This window comes from Cinclus cinclus, chromosome 14, assembly GCF_963662255.1.
Source record: "Cinclus cinclus chromosome 14, bCinCin1.1, whole genome shotgun sequence".
Taxonomy (NCBI): domain Eukaryota; kingdom Metazoa; phylum Chordata; class Aves; order Passeriformes; family Cinclidae; genus Cinclus; species Cinclus cinclus.
In genome coordinates this window covers 10,963,046-10,979,302 of record NC_085059.1, presented here as the reverse complement: position 1 = coordinate 10,979,302, position 16,257 = coordinate 10,963,046, and the positions used below count along the sequence as shown (strand labels likewise).

The window sequence follows — 16,257 nt, the reverse complement described above, 5'->3', positions numbered from 1 at the left end:
CCTCTGTTCTCTCACTGTCATTTAATTACAATTAAAGACAATTCAGTGCTTTTAAAACAGAGTGAACAGATGTCTGGGCTGTGCCTTTGTCTCCAGGAACACCCAGCAGTGTGTGAGGCTGCTGACATGACCAATGCTGGCTTCCTCAGCCACTGTGATACTCTGTTCCCCTGAGAACAGTAATTAATCACAGTTGGGCCTACTCATTTTACACACACAACACTAGTTTCTTCAATAAATATTTCAATAGGGTCAGTTTCTTTCTGGAACTGCATACTGCACAGAAGCTCCTCTTTTATTTCCACCTTCTTTTTTTTTTTTTTTTTTTAATTGCAATGGTGATATGACCAAAGAAGGACGTAGGTATTTCTGAAGACCTCCTATGCCCATGAAATATTTTTATGTAAACTTGCAAATGCACTTGCAGTGAGTCAAGTTACCAGTCAGACCAGGTTGGTCTAGTCTTCCACAGACCAGGCTGCTCCAAGCCCCATCCAACTTTGTCTTGAACATTTCCAGGGATGGAGCAGCCACAGCCTCTCTGGGCAACCTATGCCAGGGCCTCACCACACTCACAGGGAAGAACTTCTTCCTAACACCTAATAATAGATATGACTGGATAAATGAGCATTTGTCACTCTGCTACAGGAGCACTGAGGTGCAAGACTCAGCTCAGCCCAGGCACAGCACTCAGGCACACTGGGTATACCAGATGCTCAGTTCAGCACACCAGATCTTTGCCAGCTGCAATTAAAAAGTAAAAATGCAAAGCAGCAAATGTGAACCAGAGGGCCTGGGGCACTCCCATGACGTGGCTGTATGCATTGCCACCCAACAGTCCTGTGGCATCCCTCCAGCCATAAACCTTCCCCCCAGAATTCCAGCTTTGAAAAGAGACTGGACAATTCCAAATAAAACAAATTAACTGTTTCACTCCAGAGCATGCAGAGATGTTTCTTGCACTCTTAACCTGCACTTCGTGGCAGACTAGCTTAAAACACATGCTGCAGCACAGAGTGTATTACTGATGCTGTGAGAGCCCATGAGCAGAGCCAGACTGACATTGCACAAAAGACAGCAAGTAGACTTGGTACAGGACACTGCTGACATCCCTGCTGATAATGCACTGTAAGAAACATATTTTATGGAAGCTGAATATTTACATGCTTAGTAAGAAACTGTGTCAAATATTAGTTTTAATGTTACTGTATCTAGATCTGGGGCAGCTAAATCAACCGCAGTCCTGAGACCAGAGTCTGCTTAACAGACACCTGGATTCTGAGCACAACAAACTTCTTTGTTTCAGTTCCATTAAAAATATCTAAGGTGAAAGCTGGAAGAGATCTGCCTGTGTCCCCAGGCACACTGCTGGGATACAATGTGGGTCTTCACTACAGAAAAGCAATCCTAATATCCCAACTACTCACAGCGTATGTACAACAACCTGGGAAGGACTAAGCTACACTGTCTAAACACATATATATGCATCTATATATTCACTTGGCAGTATCAGTAAGTGTTCTGAAGAAGCAGAAGGAATCCTGGACATTAAGGATGGCAACATACGAGCCTGGTAAGCACTCTCATGTTTCTTCTCCTACCTACAAGCCTTCACACTATGTAGCACTGCAAAGGCCTGGAGAAGAACACTTTTCCACCCAGACATGACCAATAAAAGCCATGAAATGGGGAATGGGGGTGTAAATAAAATATTCAAGATAGAAGGCTGCCGTAGCCTGACTCAGGAATGCTCAGCTCAGTCGTGACTGTTAGGCTTTTGAAACTCAAGTAAGCATAATTTAAGAAAGAATGACCTAATCATCATCATTTACCCATCTAGATTAAATGTATATAGCTACTGCTGTTACAAGAGCAGCCATAGGTATAATTGAAATCAAGGCAATTCTACTGCAATTTCATAGAATACTTTACAATAAGCTTCCTGCTGTAAAAGAGAAAGAATTTGCTGAAACCAGCAATAGATTTAAATACACATTAAAAAAATCTGTCTTACCACAATCATTTCTGAAGGTTCCAGTATGATACATTCACATCCGCGCTTTCCCCCAGACTGCTTGCCAAAACTAGAGTGGGATGGAGAAAAAAGCAAACAAAAAGGAATGAGATGAACAGCCTATTTTACCTTTTCAGTAATAAAAATAATAGGCAATGGTCCATGTTGTTAAAAAACAAAAAAGAACAAAGAAAATTTGATGAAAACTATTCTATCAAAAATGCAATTAGATAGTATCATTACCATATTTTAATTTATTCAGCATCCCTCATCACAGTCTGCTATGTAAAGTCCAAATATGAAGAATATTCTTTTGTAAAATCATTACTTACCACTCTAAGTATTGTATTACCACTCATTTCAGTTCTGACAAGAAAACCTTAGCAAATTTTAACTGAACAGGCCTTGTAGAAACAAATACATATAAATTCCAAAAAGTCCAAAATACTACTCAGCACACATTTTTAATGTGAGTTCCCTCAACTCTACATCACCCCTTCATCCTCCCAGCAAAGGGGGGAACAGAGAAACCTGTGACCTCTGTCTTTATGTTGCTACTTATACCATAACAAGGAGTGAGTCATGGTGATGGGTTCTGTTTAAGAAGTATGAAAGAACATAAATGAAACAAAGCATGATGGGCAGTATAAGACAGCAGCTGAGGAAAGCAGCTAAAAGCAACCTGATGTGCTTTAGCTCATCAACTCTAACAGGAGACTTCCTTCTGGACACTGAACAACAGAGGTCATTTTAGAGAAGTCACCTCTGGAGAAGGCACCATACAACCAGATCTGAGGGTGCTGAAACTAACAGCAAAAGAGGACTGAGCTAGACACTGCTGGGAGATGTGTGGGGTGTGTTACAGATCAATAACCTCTTGAATCAATCAATTTGTGACTGTAGTGGTACCTGTAATTGAATATATCTGGCTTCGCACATTAAGCAAGCTTGTCTTCACTCCTGACCCGTTAGCCTGAGGTGGGAATGCCTGACCTACTCACTCCCTGGGCACAAGGGAAAGTGATTCCACAACCCCAGCACATAAAACAAACTCCTTGACAAGCAGCACGGTGGCTGGATTAGCAGTTCAGTAGTTGCAGCTGCCATGTACCAAACTCAGACTGTCAACATCAATCTCATTTTAGCACCTACCAGTAGGTGAGATAACCGAAGAACTGGTTAATGGAAAGCAGGGATTAAAGTGTGAATTAGAAGGAAGTTAAGACAAGGGTGGAGACAAATCCTTAAATAGTGGGTCAGCTCTACCTGTTTTCACTGAGGTTATGTTTAAAAAGTACATCTGAAACTCCAGCCACACAAGACTTGAATTACATACGTGGTCATCTCAAAGGCAAAGATCAACTGAGACCACCACCACTTTCTACAGAACGTTTTAAAATACTCTTGTTTATAAACAACACTCTGAAACTTTTGTGGGATATATGAGACTATGGAAAAAGAATTTAAGGAACTAAACTGAAGCTAAAAGACTAACTAAACTAAACTAAGCTGAAGAAGGTGAGGTTTTGATCAGATATTAGGAAGAAATTCTTCCCTATGATCACAGGTTGCCCAGAGAACCTGCAGCTGTCCCATCCCTGGAATTGCTCAAGGCCAGGTTGGATGGGGCTTGAAGCCACCTCACCTAGTGGAGGATATCCCTGGCCATGGTAAGGAGTTGGAACCAGGTGAGCTTAAATGTCCCTTTCATCACAAATCATTCTGTGATTCCCTGAAACTGAAGTTACTCAAGTGAAGCTTCAGATTATTGCAACAAAGAAATTATCAGTGAAATCCAGCTAGGATCAAGAATAACAATTAATAGGAGCACAGAAGCTTCCACTGTCAAATTTTCGTTTTGGTAATGGTCTACCAAAAGAAAAGAAAAAAAATATTTAAATTACATGACTGCAATATAGTCATAAACTACATAAAACTAAAACTTTCTCACCCAGACCAAACAAGCTTAAGTTTCACATAGAAAACTGGCATTTTCACACATCTACAGTAAGAAATTCAAGAGTTCAAATTTCCATGTCTTCTTTCATGCTTTTTTCCACACAGCATGTGATCCAGGCATGAGAGTCTTGTGTTTTTGCAACACAAAAAGAATGGCTAAACTACTCTCATTCCTACAACTGTTAATTCAATTCAGAAAATACAGAATTTTTAATGTCAGATCCAACACTGAGGTGAACTGAAATCCATGTTAGGATTTCCCTACAAACTAAAAACTGATTTATTATAGCAGAAAACTAAAGACAAGATATATTCTTTTCAAAAACACTAAAATTATAAAGGAATTATGTGCAACTGGAAGTTTCAGGTGTTGCACCTCTTTAAAACCAGAAATAATCATTATCACTTTTATGACAGAACAGATTACTACTATTGCTACATCCCCTTAGTTAGAAAAAAGCACCAATTTCCTGTTGCAGGTTGTTCAAGCAAAGTATTTTTGTTGTGCAACAACATTTATCAAACTCCTGGATGTCAAGGAAGTATTGTTTTTTTTTTTGTTTTGTTTTACGTAAACACATTCCTCAAATTCAGCCACTGTCCAGCCTCCCTCTGCTTATGTTGCAGTATTTTCTAACTAAGTAAGGGCAGTAAACACTAATGAGGATAAGAACAGTGCTAGGAACAAAGGTCACGGTCTTGACCCTATCATTTCTGCTCCTTCAGGCACTTCATAACCAAACACTTGGAAAAGCATCAGGGTCCAAAGACAAAACCTACCCAGCTAATCCTAAAGAATAAACTACTCATATTAATAAGTCAATAGGTCAAGTTTCATTATTTCCTGGTACACACCATGGATACCTTATTTATTATTCCACAGCAGAGCTCCTTCCAAAGGAGGATGCTGCATATGGTTTTTCCCCAGACATAACTACCACTATGTCTTGAAAATACCAAATTTTAACATTCTTAACATACACAACATGTTTTAGAGACACGGGTTTTAAATTTCTTAATGACCTATTACATATTTTTCCTCTAGAATACAAATACTTAGCTTCTCTATCAGTTAAGAGGTTTGCTGACATCAATATACTTCACTAATCTGCCAATTATAATCAAGGCTTCAGAACAACATTCATTCCTAAATGTTTGCAAATGGAAAAAGTTCAGTTGAACAAAGTTTTGAAAGTGGAGGAGAGAAAACACATTTGGGAAACAAGAACAAACTTTGACACAGAACATTCTTCCAAAGGAGAAGGAACATTTCTGTGACAGCAAATTGGAGAAGTCTTTAGCTGGTGATTAAAGACCCACCCAAACCTGAACCATGCTGTTTCTCAAGAGAGAGCTCTGGAAAGTACATCTAATTCTAGAAGAGATGGGGCAATCTTATCTTTTGGTACTAGAACACAACCTAGCTGTGACATCAAGAACACACAGTGGTGTCTGAAGGAGCTGTTATTACTCAGTCTTTTTGGTTACCAAAGTGGGCACCCAACAAGACTGTGACCATGGATGTCCTTTCCTAGGGTCAGGTTTGCTTCCTGGAAAGGTCCAATCCTAGAAGCCCAGTCCAGTACTTCTGCTTACCAACCATCACAGCAGGTTCCCCAACCAAAAGCACATCTCAAAAACACTATGTTCTCCTATGTCACGTGTGGCAAGATACATAAGAAAAATGGGAAGGATTCACTAAGGTACAGCACATTACACATGCTTTAATGCTTATAAGCAGAATGGGGAAAATGATCTAATTAAAAATTTAAATTAACACTGAAAAGTGTAAGAAAACATTAAACTAATGCAAATTAAGCTCTACTTATGATAAAAAAATTGTCAAAGGACATACTTCCACTGGTACAATCATTAAAGTTTTAAATGATCCAACAATTTAATCAGCATTGTTAACACATGTGTGATTTAAATAAGTCTTAAATTTAATATCATTCTATAGTTTGCCACTGCTGGGATCCAAGCAAAAAAATCAGTACTATAAAACTGCACTACATTTTTTTAATTTATAATTTTATTATAATAATTCTTTTATTTATAATTTTATTTCATGTTCCCATCACTTATTATTCATCTATTTCATCTGCATCATTAATTTTCACACACTCACTCAATGGTCTAAAATGCTGTCATGAGCTTCCATATACCAAAGGCAGCTTTGTTTATCCTTGATTTATGGATGCCTCATTTGCAAGAAACCATGTTTTCCTTCTGATTCACTGCTACTCATAATTAAAAATACTTAAGTAGTTGCATCATCTGAGAAAAGAATGCAAGTTACACTGGCATGACCTCCCATGCCAACAACTAATGGGCTTTCAGGCCACGGGATCAGACTGGAGGCTACCAAAATGTAAAAGCCCAGGACTGCAGATAACAGTTCTCAGGCCAGGCTGGACAGGGGCTTGGAGAAACCTGGTCTAGTGAAGTGTCCCTGCCCATGGCAGTGGGCTGGATGCGCTTTAAGGCCCCTTCCAATCCAAACCAGTCTGTGATTCTGCAACGTTCCTTGGTTCATCTGCCCCTTTTCCACTGTGTGATTTGCTCATCTCTGCAACTGCGGAGTACCTTAGAAGTGCAGACACCTGAGTAGGTGCCTGACTTCACTGACAGAGGGAATAGAATAAAATTAATCACTGGAGGGAGCCTTCTGAGAATACTCCCATTTTCAAACTCGTGCTCACTCCCCAAAACAGAAACATGCTAAAACTTCTTTAAGGTACTGGACCTTCCATAACAAACCTTACTTTTATAAAGTAAACTAATTAGAAACTCTTCCAATGTAACATGTTCTGAAAGTAGCTCTTGAAATAGGATGCGCACAAACAGCTTTCTGAACACAAATATTTTGAAAATTCTCTTATCCAGCTGTTGTGCAACCTGAGCATTTGGTGATTAAACACGTCTGGAATGGCAAAATTGACAAATTCAAGCAATAGTCATCACATTTTACTCAAACATTTCCTGATATCAATATGCTCAAGTTATTCAATACTGACAGCTTCTCATTCTTCAACACTCAGAATATCGTACATACATTAAAGGTAAAAACACAGCCTGTCCTGAAGAGCTTTCAGCCTACAAACAGATGGAGACCGAGACTCTCTTATTATTTGTTTCAACACTAATCAGCAAGCATCTTCAAATTTACAATATTCTCCTACATTCTGAAACAGCATTTTCAGGTATTTCAGACATCAAAGCCATCAATGGCAGGATGTCAGGCACTTTACATTCTGTTCTTTATTTTCAGGAACTACCAAATCATAACATTATCCTATCTGTGTAAATTGGTGTCAATAATGCACAGTTCTCTGTGACTGTCAAAGCTACCTGCAGGAGTTTTACTGCAGTAATACTCAGTACTGTATTACAAGCAGAACAGGCCCAGGGCCCTGATGCACCAGTTTATCAAGATAACAAGCAAAGGGTTTTAATGTCTTTTTGTTTTTATGAACATACCTGTCTCTCAAACTGCTTGTCTGCCTGTCAGGCTGTTTTTAGATACATAATGACAAAGATAAATTGTATTCGCCACTGCTAAGTGAATCCCATGACCCCACTTATCCAGTAACCTGGATGCATTTCTTCCATGCAAAAAGATTTTGTACAGAAGGGCACAACTGAGCCTGGAAGAGACAAGATCTGTAAGGAATAAACATGTTGTTTGGTTGTTGTTTTAACAGATGAAAATTTTTTTTGTGCAAGTAGGGGGGATGGGGGGAGTTGGCAGGGCTACATGGGCATATAGAGACAGGACAAGGGGGAATGGATCTAAGATGACCTAAGTAGGTTTAGATGAGATATTAGGAAGAAATTCTTCACTATAAGGGTAGTGAGGCTCTGACACACATTGCCAGAGAAGCTGCGGCTGCCCCATCCCTGGAAGTATTGAAGGCCAGGTTGAATGGGGCTTGGAGTAACCTGTGATTGTGGAAGGTGTCCCTGCTCATGGCAGAGGGCTGGAATGAGCTAAGGTTTAAGGTCCCTTCCAACCAAAACCATCCTGTAATGCTGTGAAAAGCATTTCACTTTTCCTCTCCTTGCAGCGTACCTCTTGTGCAGAACAGCTGTTCCAGCAAATGCCTGGGTATCTACTGCAAAGTTGCTGATGGTCAGATAAAATGCATTCTGTTACCAATGAATGTACCACACAAGTATACTAATGGCTGAATAACTATTAACATTATTAAACATCAATCTAATTACTCTAAAAATATAATTTTACATTTAAATTTCTTTCATTGTTTGGGAAGTAACACTGAGGGAAAACCCATGAAGTTGCCTAACAAGTGGCAACAGCCGCAGTGACTGCAGATAGAAAAATCAGGATCTGCCCCTCCTGCACTGCAGTCATGACCCAGGAGTATACTTGATATCAAAATCATCATAGGAATAACCTGTCTTTCTGGGTATCTCCATGGAGGTCTCAATTTCAGCAGATTTGTCTAAGCCCAACCATGATCTGAAGAATGGGGTTGGTTGGTGGGGAGTTGTCTGAGGCTCACAGGTGCATCGGGAGGCCTCACAGCAGCTGTTGAGCAGCCCCAAATGTTTCCATTTGTGAAACAGAAAAAGGAGATGCAAAAAAAGCTCCATCATCACAGACCAAAAGTTTCAGCAAATGCAAGTGGCAGAGTTTACGTGATATGCTGTGCGAGTCCTGAGCTCTTCAAAGTAACTTCATTAGAAAAATATTGTAACACTTAACTCCATCAGAAAAAGGTTTAAAGGAAGCCAAACACCACAAGATACATGACTGAATACAAAATACCTATTTCAATTAATGCTCAGTCATAAAGACCTATTTCTGCATTAGCTCTCAATAACAACATTTAGCAGGTTTATCTCTTAAGCCTGCTGAAGTTTTAATTAGAATTTATTTTGGAGGCTGTGTAACATGCTACTCAATTTTCAGGCTGCAAGCTCAAGATCTCTCTATTAATTACTTTATACTCCAAACATGATGACCTTTTGAGGAAGCCTGTGTCTCACCTACCACTTTCTGTCCAGCTTTCCAGTTATTCCAGATCACGGGATTGCAAAGTCTTAGTAAAACTGTATTTTAGTTATAAACAAACCATACACAACCCTTTCCTTCTGATTTCTTCTCTCTTGTACTTTAGTTTAGCCAACAAAAAACTCTTTCTGTGGCACAATCAGCATCCCTTGCAGTCCACAAAATTTCTTAAGAGTAGATGCTGTAAGGAACTATGAGTAGACCAAAAGGAAATTATTGGTGTAGGGGAAACATGGACGAGATTATTCAGCCATATAGTTGTGACAGGTCTGAACACATTCTTCATTTTTTAATTTTCTTAGAAGATTAGTCTATATCAAACAAGATGCACCATGTACTCTTAGTTTGCAACACCTTCCCAGCCATTACTCAGCATCAGCAAGCCCAATACAAGTTGCTGCACTCAGGGAGACCAGGGGACAGCCTCTCACTAGTGTGCTGCCTCTTCTCATCCACATTTCCTTTTCCCTCAGAGTATTTTCATGCCAGCACTAGCTCTGACAGAAGAATTTAAATCTGAACAACTCTAGCTGAATTAATTAGTTTTACAAATACATTTATTGGTAGCATTCCCAAATTGTTGGTTCACTTACTGGCTGTCAGGCAATGCTACAAGTTACAGCCACCACTAAGCAGAAACATCCAGGGAAAACATCACCTTATCCAGAGCCACAAATGCACTGAACAGCCACTGCTTTTATCCTGTGTTGAGTACTAAATCTCTCAGACTTGATAATCACGGGGATCTAAGCCTGAAGCTCCCTTTAAGAGAGCAGAGAAAATAATCCACAACCATTAGCAGAGAAGAGCTTTCCAGTGTGAAGCAAACATAACTCAGAGTATTATATTGTGACTGCAATATTTACAGTCATGCAGTAAGAAATTTGTATCCCAATTATGGCAACAATTATCACAACTCAGAATCTTATTGGAAACTTCCAGTTTGTTACAAGTTAGGTTTACTGTATGGCAGTGGGGACTGGCACACATGGATCCAGAGTGTGGGAACTGAGGGAGAAAAAACACTCTTCACACTCCAGACATTGGGACTGGGATGGAGATGAGGAAGAGCAGAGTTTGAGGAGCACTGGGACAGAGTTTGGATACAGCAGGTGCAGTCTAAGCAGAAGCAGTATTCAAGTTAAACCTGGAAAGGAAGGATCAGGGGACAAGAAGACCAGTATACCTTGCACTGGCAGAAGCTGTGAGTACAGGAGCTACGAGCCACTAGTTCACTTTTGCAGTGAATGGTACAAATTCACAAGTATTTGCAGAAAGCAGCAGTACAGGCTTCAGAAGTAAACCTGATCTGACTTCAGATGGTGCATTTCAAATATAAATATGTTTGAGAACAAAGTTACATCAAAATTTAAATAATGACATTTTGTTAATCTTTAAATTCTTCAAATTGCTAATCTTTAACCACACATTCTTACTTTCCAACACTCGCAGTCCCATAAAAGCACAGTATTTTCTGTGCTTTTGGCACCTCACACGGAATAGATGCAAACACTTAACAGTCACAATCAGTTGCAAAATATTGTAAAATATTGTTACTCACAAATACTAATACAAAACAAGCTAAAATAATTTCATCCCAAGATGTTGTTCAAGATGCAAAACTGGAGTTTCTCTTTCATTATGCCTATTTTCTTCACCTAAGCATTTGGGTCTTCTCCTTTTACTAAAGAAAAGAGAAATGGCTTATTGAGTCACTGATGCATCTACAACTCTCATGAAAAGATACCACGCAACCATGAGGCCATTTTAAATAATTATTTTTAGCCGAGAAATGCACTTCATGAATAGAACAATGATTCAAATTTTCTCCACCTGAGGGATTTTGGAAGGACTGGGAAAAGAGTATTTATTTTAGTAAGACTACATCTTGAACTTTTCAAGAGTTTGTATTTTCCCCTTGGAGGTTCAATTCTCACAGCTGCAGGAGGCTGTCAGCCACACAACTGGCTTCAAAAGCTCCTCCAGGTCCTTGATAGATCTGCTATGGCTAATCTTGGTGTGAGTAATCACCTTCAAATAACCTGTTCACATGAATTATCTTCATTAACAACCAAGGTTAACACCAAACCTCTTGAACTTGCTGACATGATTTTCCTTCCACAAATCCATCAATCCTGTTCTTTTATTCTGGCCATCACTTTCAAGTTAGAAGGAAATTCTTCTCCTCCTATGCCAAATCTATTAACAAATCCATTCTCTAGGTAATAGGGTAATCAAAATTATGCCATCTTTGTCTCTGGTATTACTGACTGATCTACCTCTTACCACAAAAATCTTGTGGGGCTTCTGTCATCATGAGCATCAGTGTCAGAATACTGAATAGATTTATTGTACCTGGATGCAAATTTTACTCCTCTAATTTTTAAACCAATTTCTGAATTACAATTTGAATACAAGTTCAACAAGTCAATAAAAAAGCCCTTTTCAAGCACAGTGGAGCCCCTGACTCATTCAAATACTTAGACAAAGCTAATAAAGCAGTAACTGCCCACCTCCTTATGTTTTCAAGGGGCTGAGCCTCTTTCAGGTTGGATTCCATAGAATATTTTATTTCAAAGAGTTTTGCAGAAAAAAAAAAAGGTTTCCCAAAGCTCTGATAGACAGTGGATGAAAGGGGGCAGGCAAAAAGCAGGATAGCATCTTCAGGTTAAGTTCACAGTTGTTTACTATAGTCTCTTCCTATCCATCACAGTAATCACAGGGCAGATGACAGAAAAAGGACAAGTATTGTGAGGATGTACCAGGAAACAGTTATTAAACCATAACCACCTTCCACTGGCAATGATTATTTATGGAGACTGAAGATCTCACTAACAATCAGTTGTAACAGCAGTTTGTTATACAACTGTTTAACAAAAGCCACAGGGCAGTTAGTTTCTAGTGCAATGCTGCATTTTGAAAAATGATTGCTACATAAAACAAATTGAAACCAACTATTTTAGAAGAAAAAGGGGCCTTAAACCCCACTATTGCTCAGAAAAAAGCTTCATTTAATTAAGAAACACTGATATCCGGCTTTTACAAGGCAAACTGTTTTATAAAAACTGTTCCAGTATTCTGAAAAGAACCCTAAAACTTACAGAAGTTCTTTAAAGACAATGCGTTTGTCAAATGTTCCAGAGGAAAAATATGAAGCTGAAATTATCAACCTGGCAAAGAGGTAATCATGGCATGTGGCATGTTATGAACCACACAAGGGCTGAGTTTCAAACTAGAATCTATTTGGTAGCTATTATCTGTTTTACATAATGCCTCCATCTACCGAGTACTTCCAAAACAATAATTATTCAAACTTGGCTCTTGATCTTTTCAGAGTTCGAGGAGGTTTCCAGATTAAAGCCTAACTCCTCAACTTTGGTAGTAACTACCTTTCTCCCATTAAGGATTCTATTTTGGTCCTCTTCCATTTACCCCCTGGACAACTCAAAGCCATCATCAGTCTCCTGCATCACTTCTGTGCAGAGGACACCTGTCTCTAACCTCACCCACCTCTGGCTCACGTGCTGATATATTTATACCATATTGAACAACTCAAAAAGGTAGGATTTATCTCATGCCATGTCTGGGCAACACTAAGCCTATGAGAAATCCAAGTGGTTGAAGGGATGTTTCCATTCCCTTCAGCAGCCTCAAAATACTTCAAGTGTGGTTTTCATTTCATTCCCTACTCTTGTCCACTACTTTCCTGCTGTGAAAATTTTTAAAAAGCATGAATAAAGCAGTATCCTACACAGCATACTCTCCCATAAAGTTTATTTCACAAACATATAACAGGTCTAGGATCATATGCTCACCAGGCAAAGAGAATATGGCAGCAAGTTCTTATCTCTGTTTCCTGTGATACAGAATAGCTCTGCAATACCTGAGGCAATGAGAACAAAGGTAATATTGTGCTTTCTTATAGATGTGTAGTTAACCTTCCTTCCAGAATGACTCACATAATCAGGAACTTGGTTGGGGACAAAGAATAAAGAGTGACATTAAGTATTACTTCAAATGTAATTAAAATGGTGCTAATTACAATTATGAAAGGATACTACTAACTTATCCAAGGCATAATTTCATATTTCATATGAAATTAATACGTGTCTGGTGACTGCAGCTCCCTCAACTAGAAATGTGATGGATAAGGTTTTCAGAACAGAGAAAGTAACTGAAGTTTATCCCGCTCTACTGAAAAAAAAAAGGCATTCTATTTAATGCACAAACATGACTGTATTTCAAACAAAATGGAAGTGAAGTGAACACCCTAGATATCTATTAGGAATCCATTCTCTTCCTTTCCACATGATCTCACCACTTAAGGAGACAGAACATCCCAGGAACCACCTTTTGTAAGCTGTAACCTGCCAGCAGCTCCATCTAACAGAAGTCTGTGACATTTTCAGCATCCTCATTATCCATAATAAATGTAGCTGTAATCTTGTGAATTAACTATTTTAACTATTAACTATTTTAACTAACTTTATCTACCTTTTTCTGTTTTGTTTTTTTTTTGTTGTTTTTGGTGTTTTTTTTTTTTTTGCGTAGGTGACTTACTCCAGGTTTCATAAAACAATAATTTTAGAGAGCTTTTATGCAAATACCAGCATGCCATGTCCTCACTTTTGGAACTGATAATTGACCCATCACAGTATGATTTTGGTTGAAAGCGACCTTAAAGCACATCTTGTTCCATCCCCCTGCCATAGGCAAGGACACTTTCCACTAGAAAAGATTGCTCCGAGCCCTGTCCAAATTGGCTTTGAACATTTCCAGGGATGGGGCAGCCACAGCTTCTCTGGACAGTTTCACTCAAGGACCTTCAGTCACTCAAGGAGCATTAAGTGTTTAATACCCAGCCTACAATTAACTGAGTTGAAAAAATCAGTCCTGTATGTTCTTACTAGTACTTACTGTGAAATTCAAGTATATAGAAACATATCTAAGCTGGAGCTAGCATTAAGTCTATCCACTCATGGTCAGCTCATGCTGGGTCAAGTGAAACATAGTGAAATAAAAATGAGTGATTTACAAGGTCAAGCAGAGTATTACTCTGGGCACTCAGGGTATTACTTGCCCAAGTTCAGCTCAAGTCTAATAATGTGCTTCTGTGAAAGCATGTCAGTGCTCACTGTGTCTCAACCCTGAGACACAGGCAGGCTCCTGGCACAAGCTCTCCACAGCTGATGCTGCTGGTCCCTTCTTGCTTCATATAAAAATCCTATGTGCCATTAAATACAGCCTCCAACTAAATGGCAGAACCTATGTGATTTGCAGTTGCATTTTTGCAACAGTGAACTCTATCCAGAACAGTCACACAGCACAAATTATTCAAAGAGACCCCAAGGTAATAAGCTGACTACAAATTATTTTATAAACTTAAAAAGCCAAACTAGATTAGTATTTCAAACTATCAAACTAGATTAAGTATTTGACAAAGAAATTTTGGTGTGCAGAAAAATCTGAGAAAATTTAAATTTAATTAGCTGAACATGTCTTTCACTATCAAACTTTAGAAAAACAAAATTATGAAATTATTTTAAAATTCTTTAAAAATTACAGTAACACAAATACATAGGAAGCATTTATTTTAAAAATGTGCCTTAAAACAACAACAATAACTCAATTATTTTACATACCTGCAAGGCGGCAAAAACATTGAATCCTTCATGAGCACAGATCCAGAAAGCAGGATATACCAGCATCTTGCAATAGTTTCTGAGCTGTAAGAAAAGAAATCAGTGATATGTACTTCTCCGTACAGCAGCTCAGAATTATGTTATCCAAAACATTATTGTAGTAAAATAATGATTTATCACTCTACCAGTTCAATATGTAAGAACCTGGGAACTCCAACTAGACAAGGATTTTTTTAAAAAACATTCACATAAGGAATGGTTTTTATACTTGACCTTTTGACATTTAACTCAGCTTAAAAATTTACTTTATTAAAATGATATTTTTAGTGAAAATATTTTATTCCAGTGAAAGTATACACAAAGGCTATAAATACAGGACAGCACGGGAACATCACACACATATAATGACCTGCTACTGGAGCACGAGTGTGTCACACATACCCAGCACACCAACTAGCAGGTGGCATCTCATTTAGACTTGGATGTGCTAGAAGCTGTGCTCCTTACAGAAAGCTAGGACCAGCTGTGACACAATAAATATGCCGTAAGCAATGCTAAAATACACAAAATACTTGCCTCCCAGCAAGAACGTAGAGAACCACAAGCTAAAGCACTAATTGTTGCAATGTAAAGTGACCGTGTTCGAGCCCCGTACCCCTCCAGCACAGGCTGCTCAGACACGGAGCCGTGCAAGCAGTGCCAGCTCCAGGGACACAGTGCCACCTACTGAGTGTCACCGGGGGTCCCACGGCGGCAGAGGAGACAGACACTGGCGTGCAGTCACCTCGTGTCACTGATACACACACACACTGCCCTTCTGCTGGGAGCCAGGGACGGAAACCCACCGGCACTTCTCAAACATCAACACTGCACCGCTGCTAAAACCACCTCTGCCAAAGGTTTTAACCGATTTCTGACAATGACTGAAAAGCAAATTACAGACAACAACATGCAAAACATCGGGTTTGTTCACGTTTCTGCTGAAGAACTCCAAAAAGTGCTATGTACTCACCAAAAGAGAACTTGGTTGCCCTTGTACCTCTCATAGCGGGCACTTGATGACATTATTCTGAGGGAAGAGGAAGAGAAGTTTAAATTCAATTTTAATCCCCAAAGATCATAAGCTATTAATCACCACATTTCAGCAGAATCACTTTCAGGCTCTAAGACCTCAAATTAAACTATTTTTTTGTTCTAAACAAAGGACGTGCTTAACCAGAAAATTCAAATTATTACAGTCTCCTTCATTATGGAATTACCCATAGCAACAGAACTAAAGGAACCAAAATACTTCCAAAGCACTTTCTGTGCTTTGTTGGCCTTCCATTTTATGGATTCTGAGACTATCTGAATGTCTGAATCATTAAAGATATTTTGTAATCTGGAGTTAAGACAGGGCACTGTCTACATAGTCCTTTGTAGGCAAATGGGAATAAGCTCTGCCTTCCTTTTTAGAAGAGTTAATTAGTTTATATTTTTTGCCACATTATTGCGGAGACTTAATTTAGCAATGGATTTAGCCAATGCTCAGCCACCTCAAATTGCAGGCAGACAAAAGCTCTGCTTATCTCCACAAAAAAGTCATAGGTGTAAGTATTCTAAAA

At 38.9% G+C, this 16,257-nt stretch overlaps 1 protein-coding gene across 4 annotated transcripts in view; it reads right to left on the bottom strand.

Annotated features, from left to right (window-relative positions):
• RAPGEF6 (Rap guanine nucleotide exchange factor 6) overlaps positions 1 to 16,257 on the bottom strand; it is a 125,274-nt gene that overhangs the window by 84,149 nt on the left and 24,868 nt on the right. For all 4 annotated transcript variants that reach the window (XM_062501999.1, XM_062502002.1, XM_062502001.1 and 1 more), the window contains exons 3-5: positions 15,666 to 15,722; positions 14,654 to 14,737; positions 2,015 to 2,084 (exon numbers count right to left, since the gene is read on the bottom strand). In XM_062501999.1, coding sequence (XP_062357983.1) covers positions 2,015 to 2,084; positions 14,654 to 14,737; positions 15,666 to 15,722 — 211 coding nt within the window. The remainder of the gene's footprint in view (positions 1 to 2,014; positions 2,085 to 14,653; positions 14,738 to 15,665; positions 15,723 to 16,257) is intronic.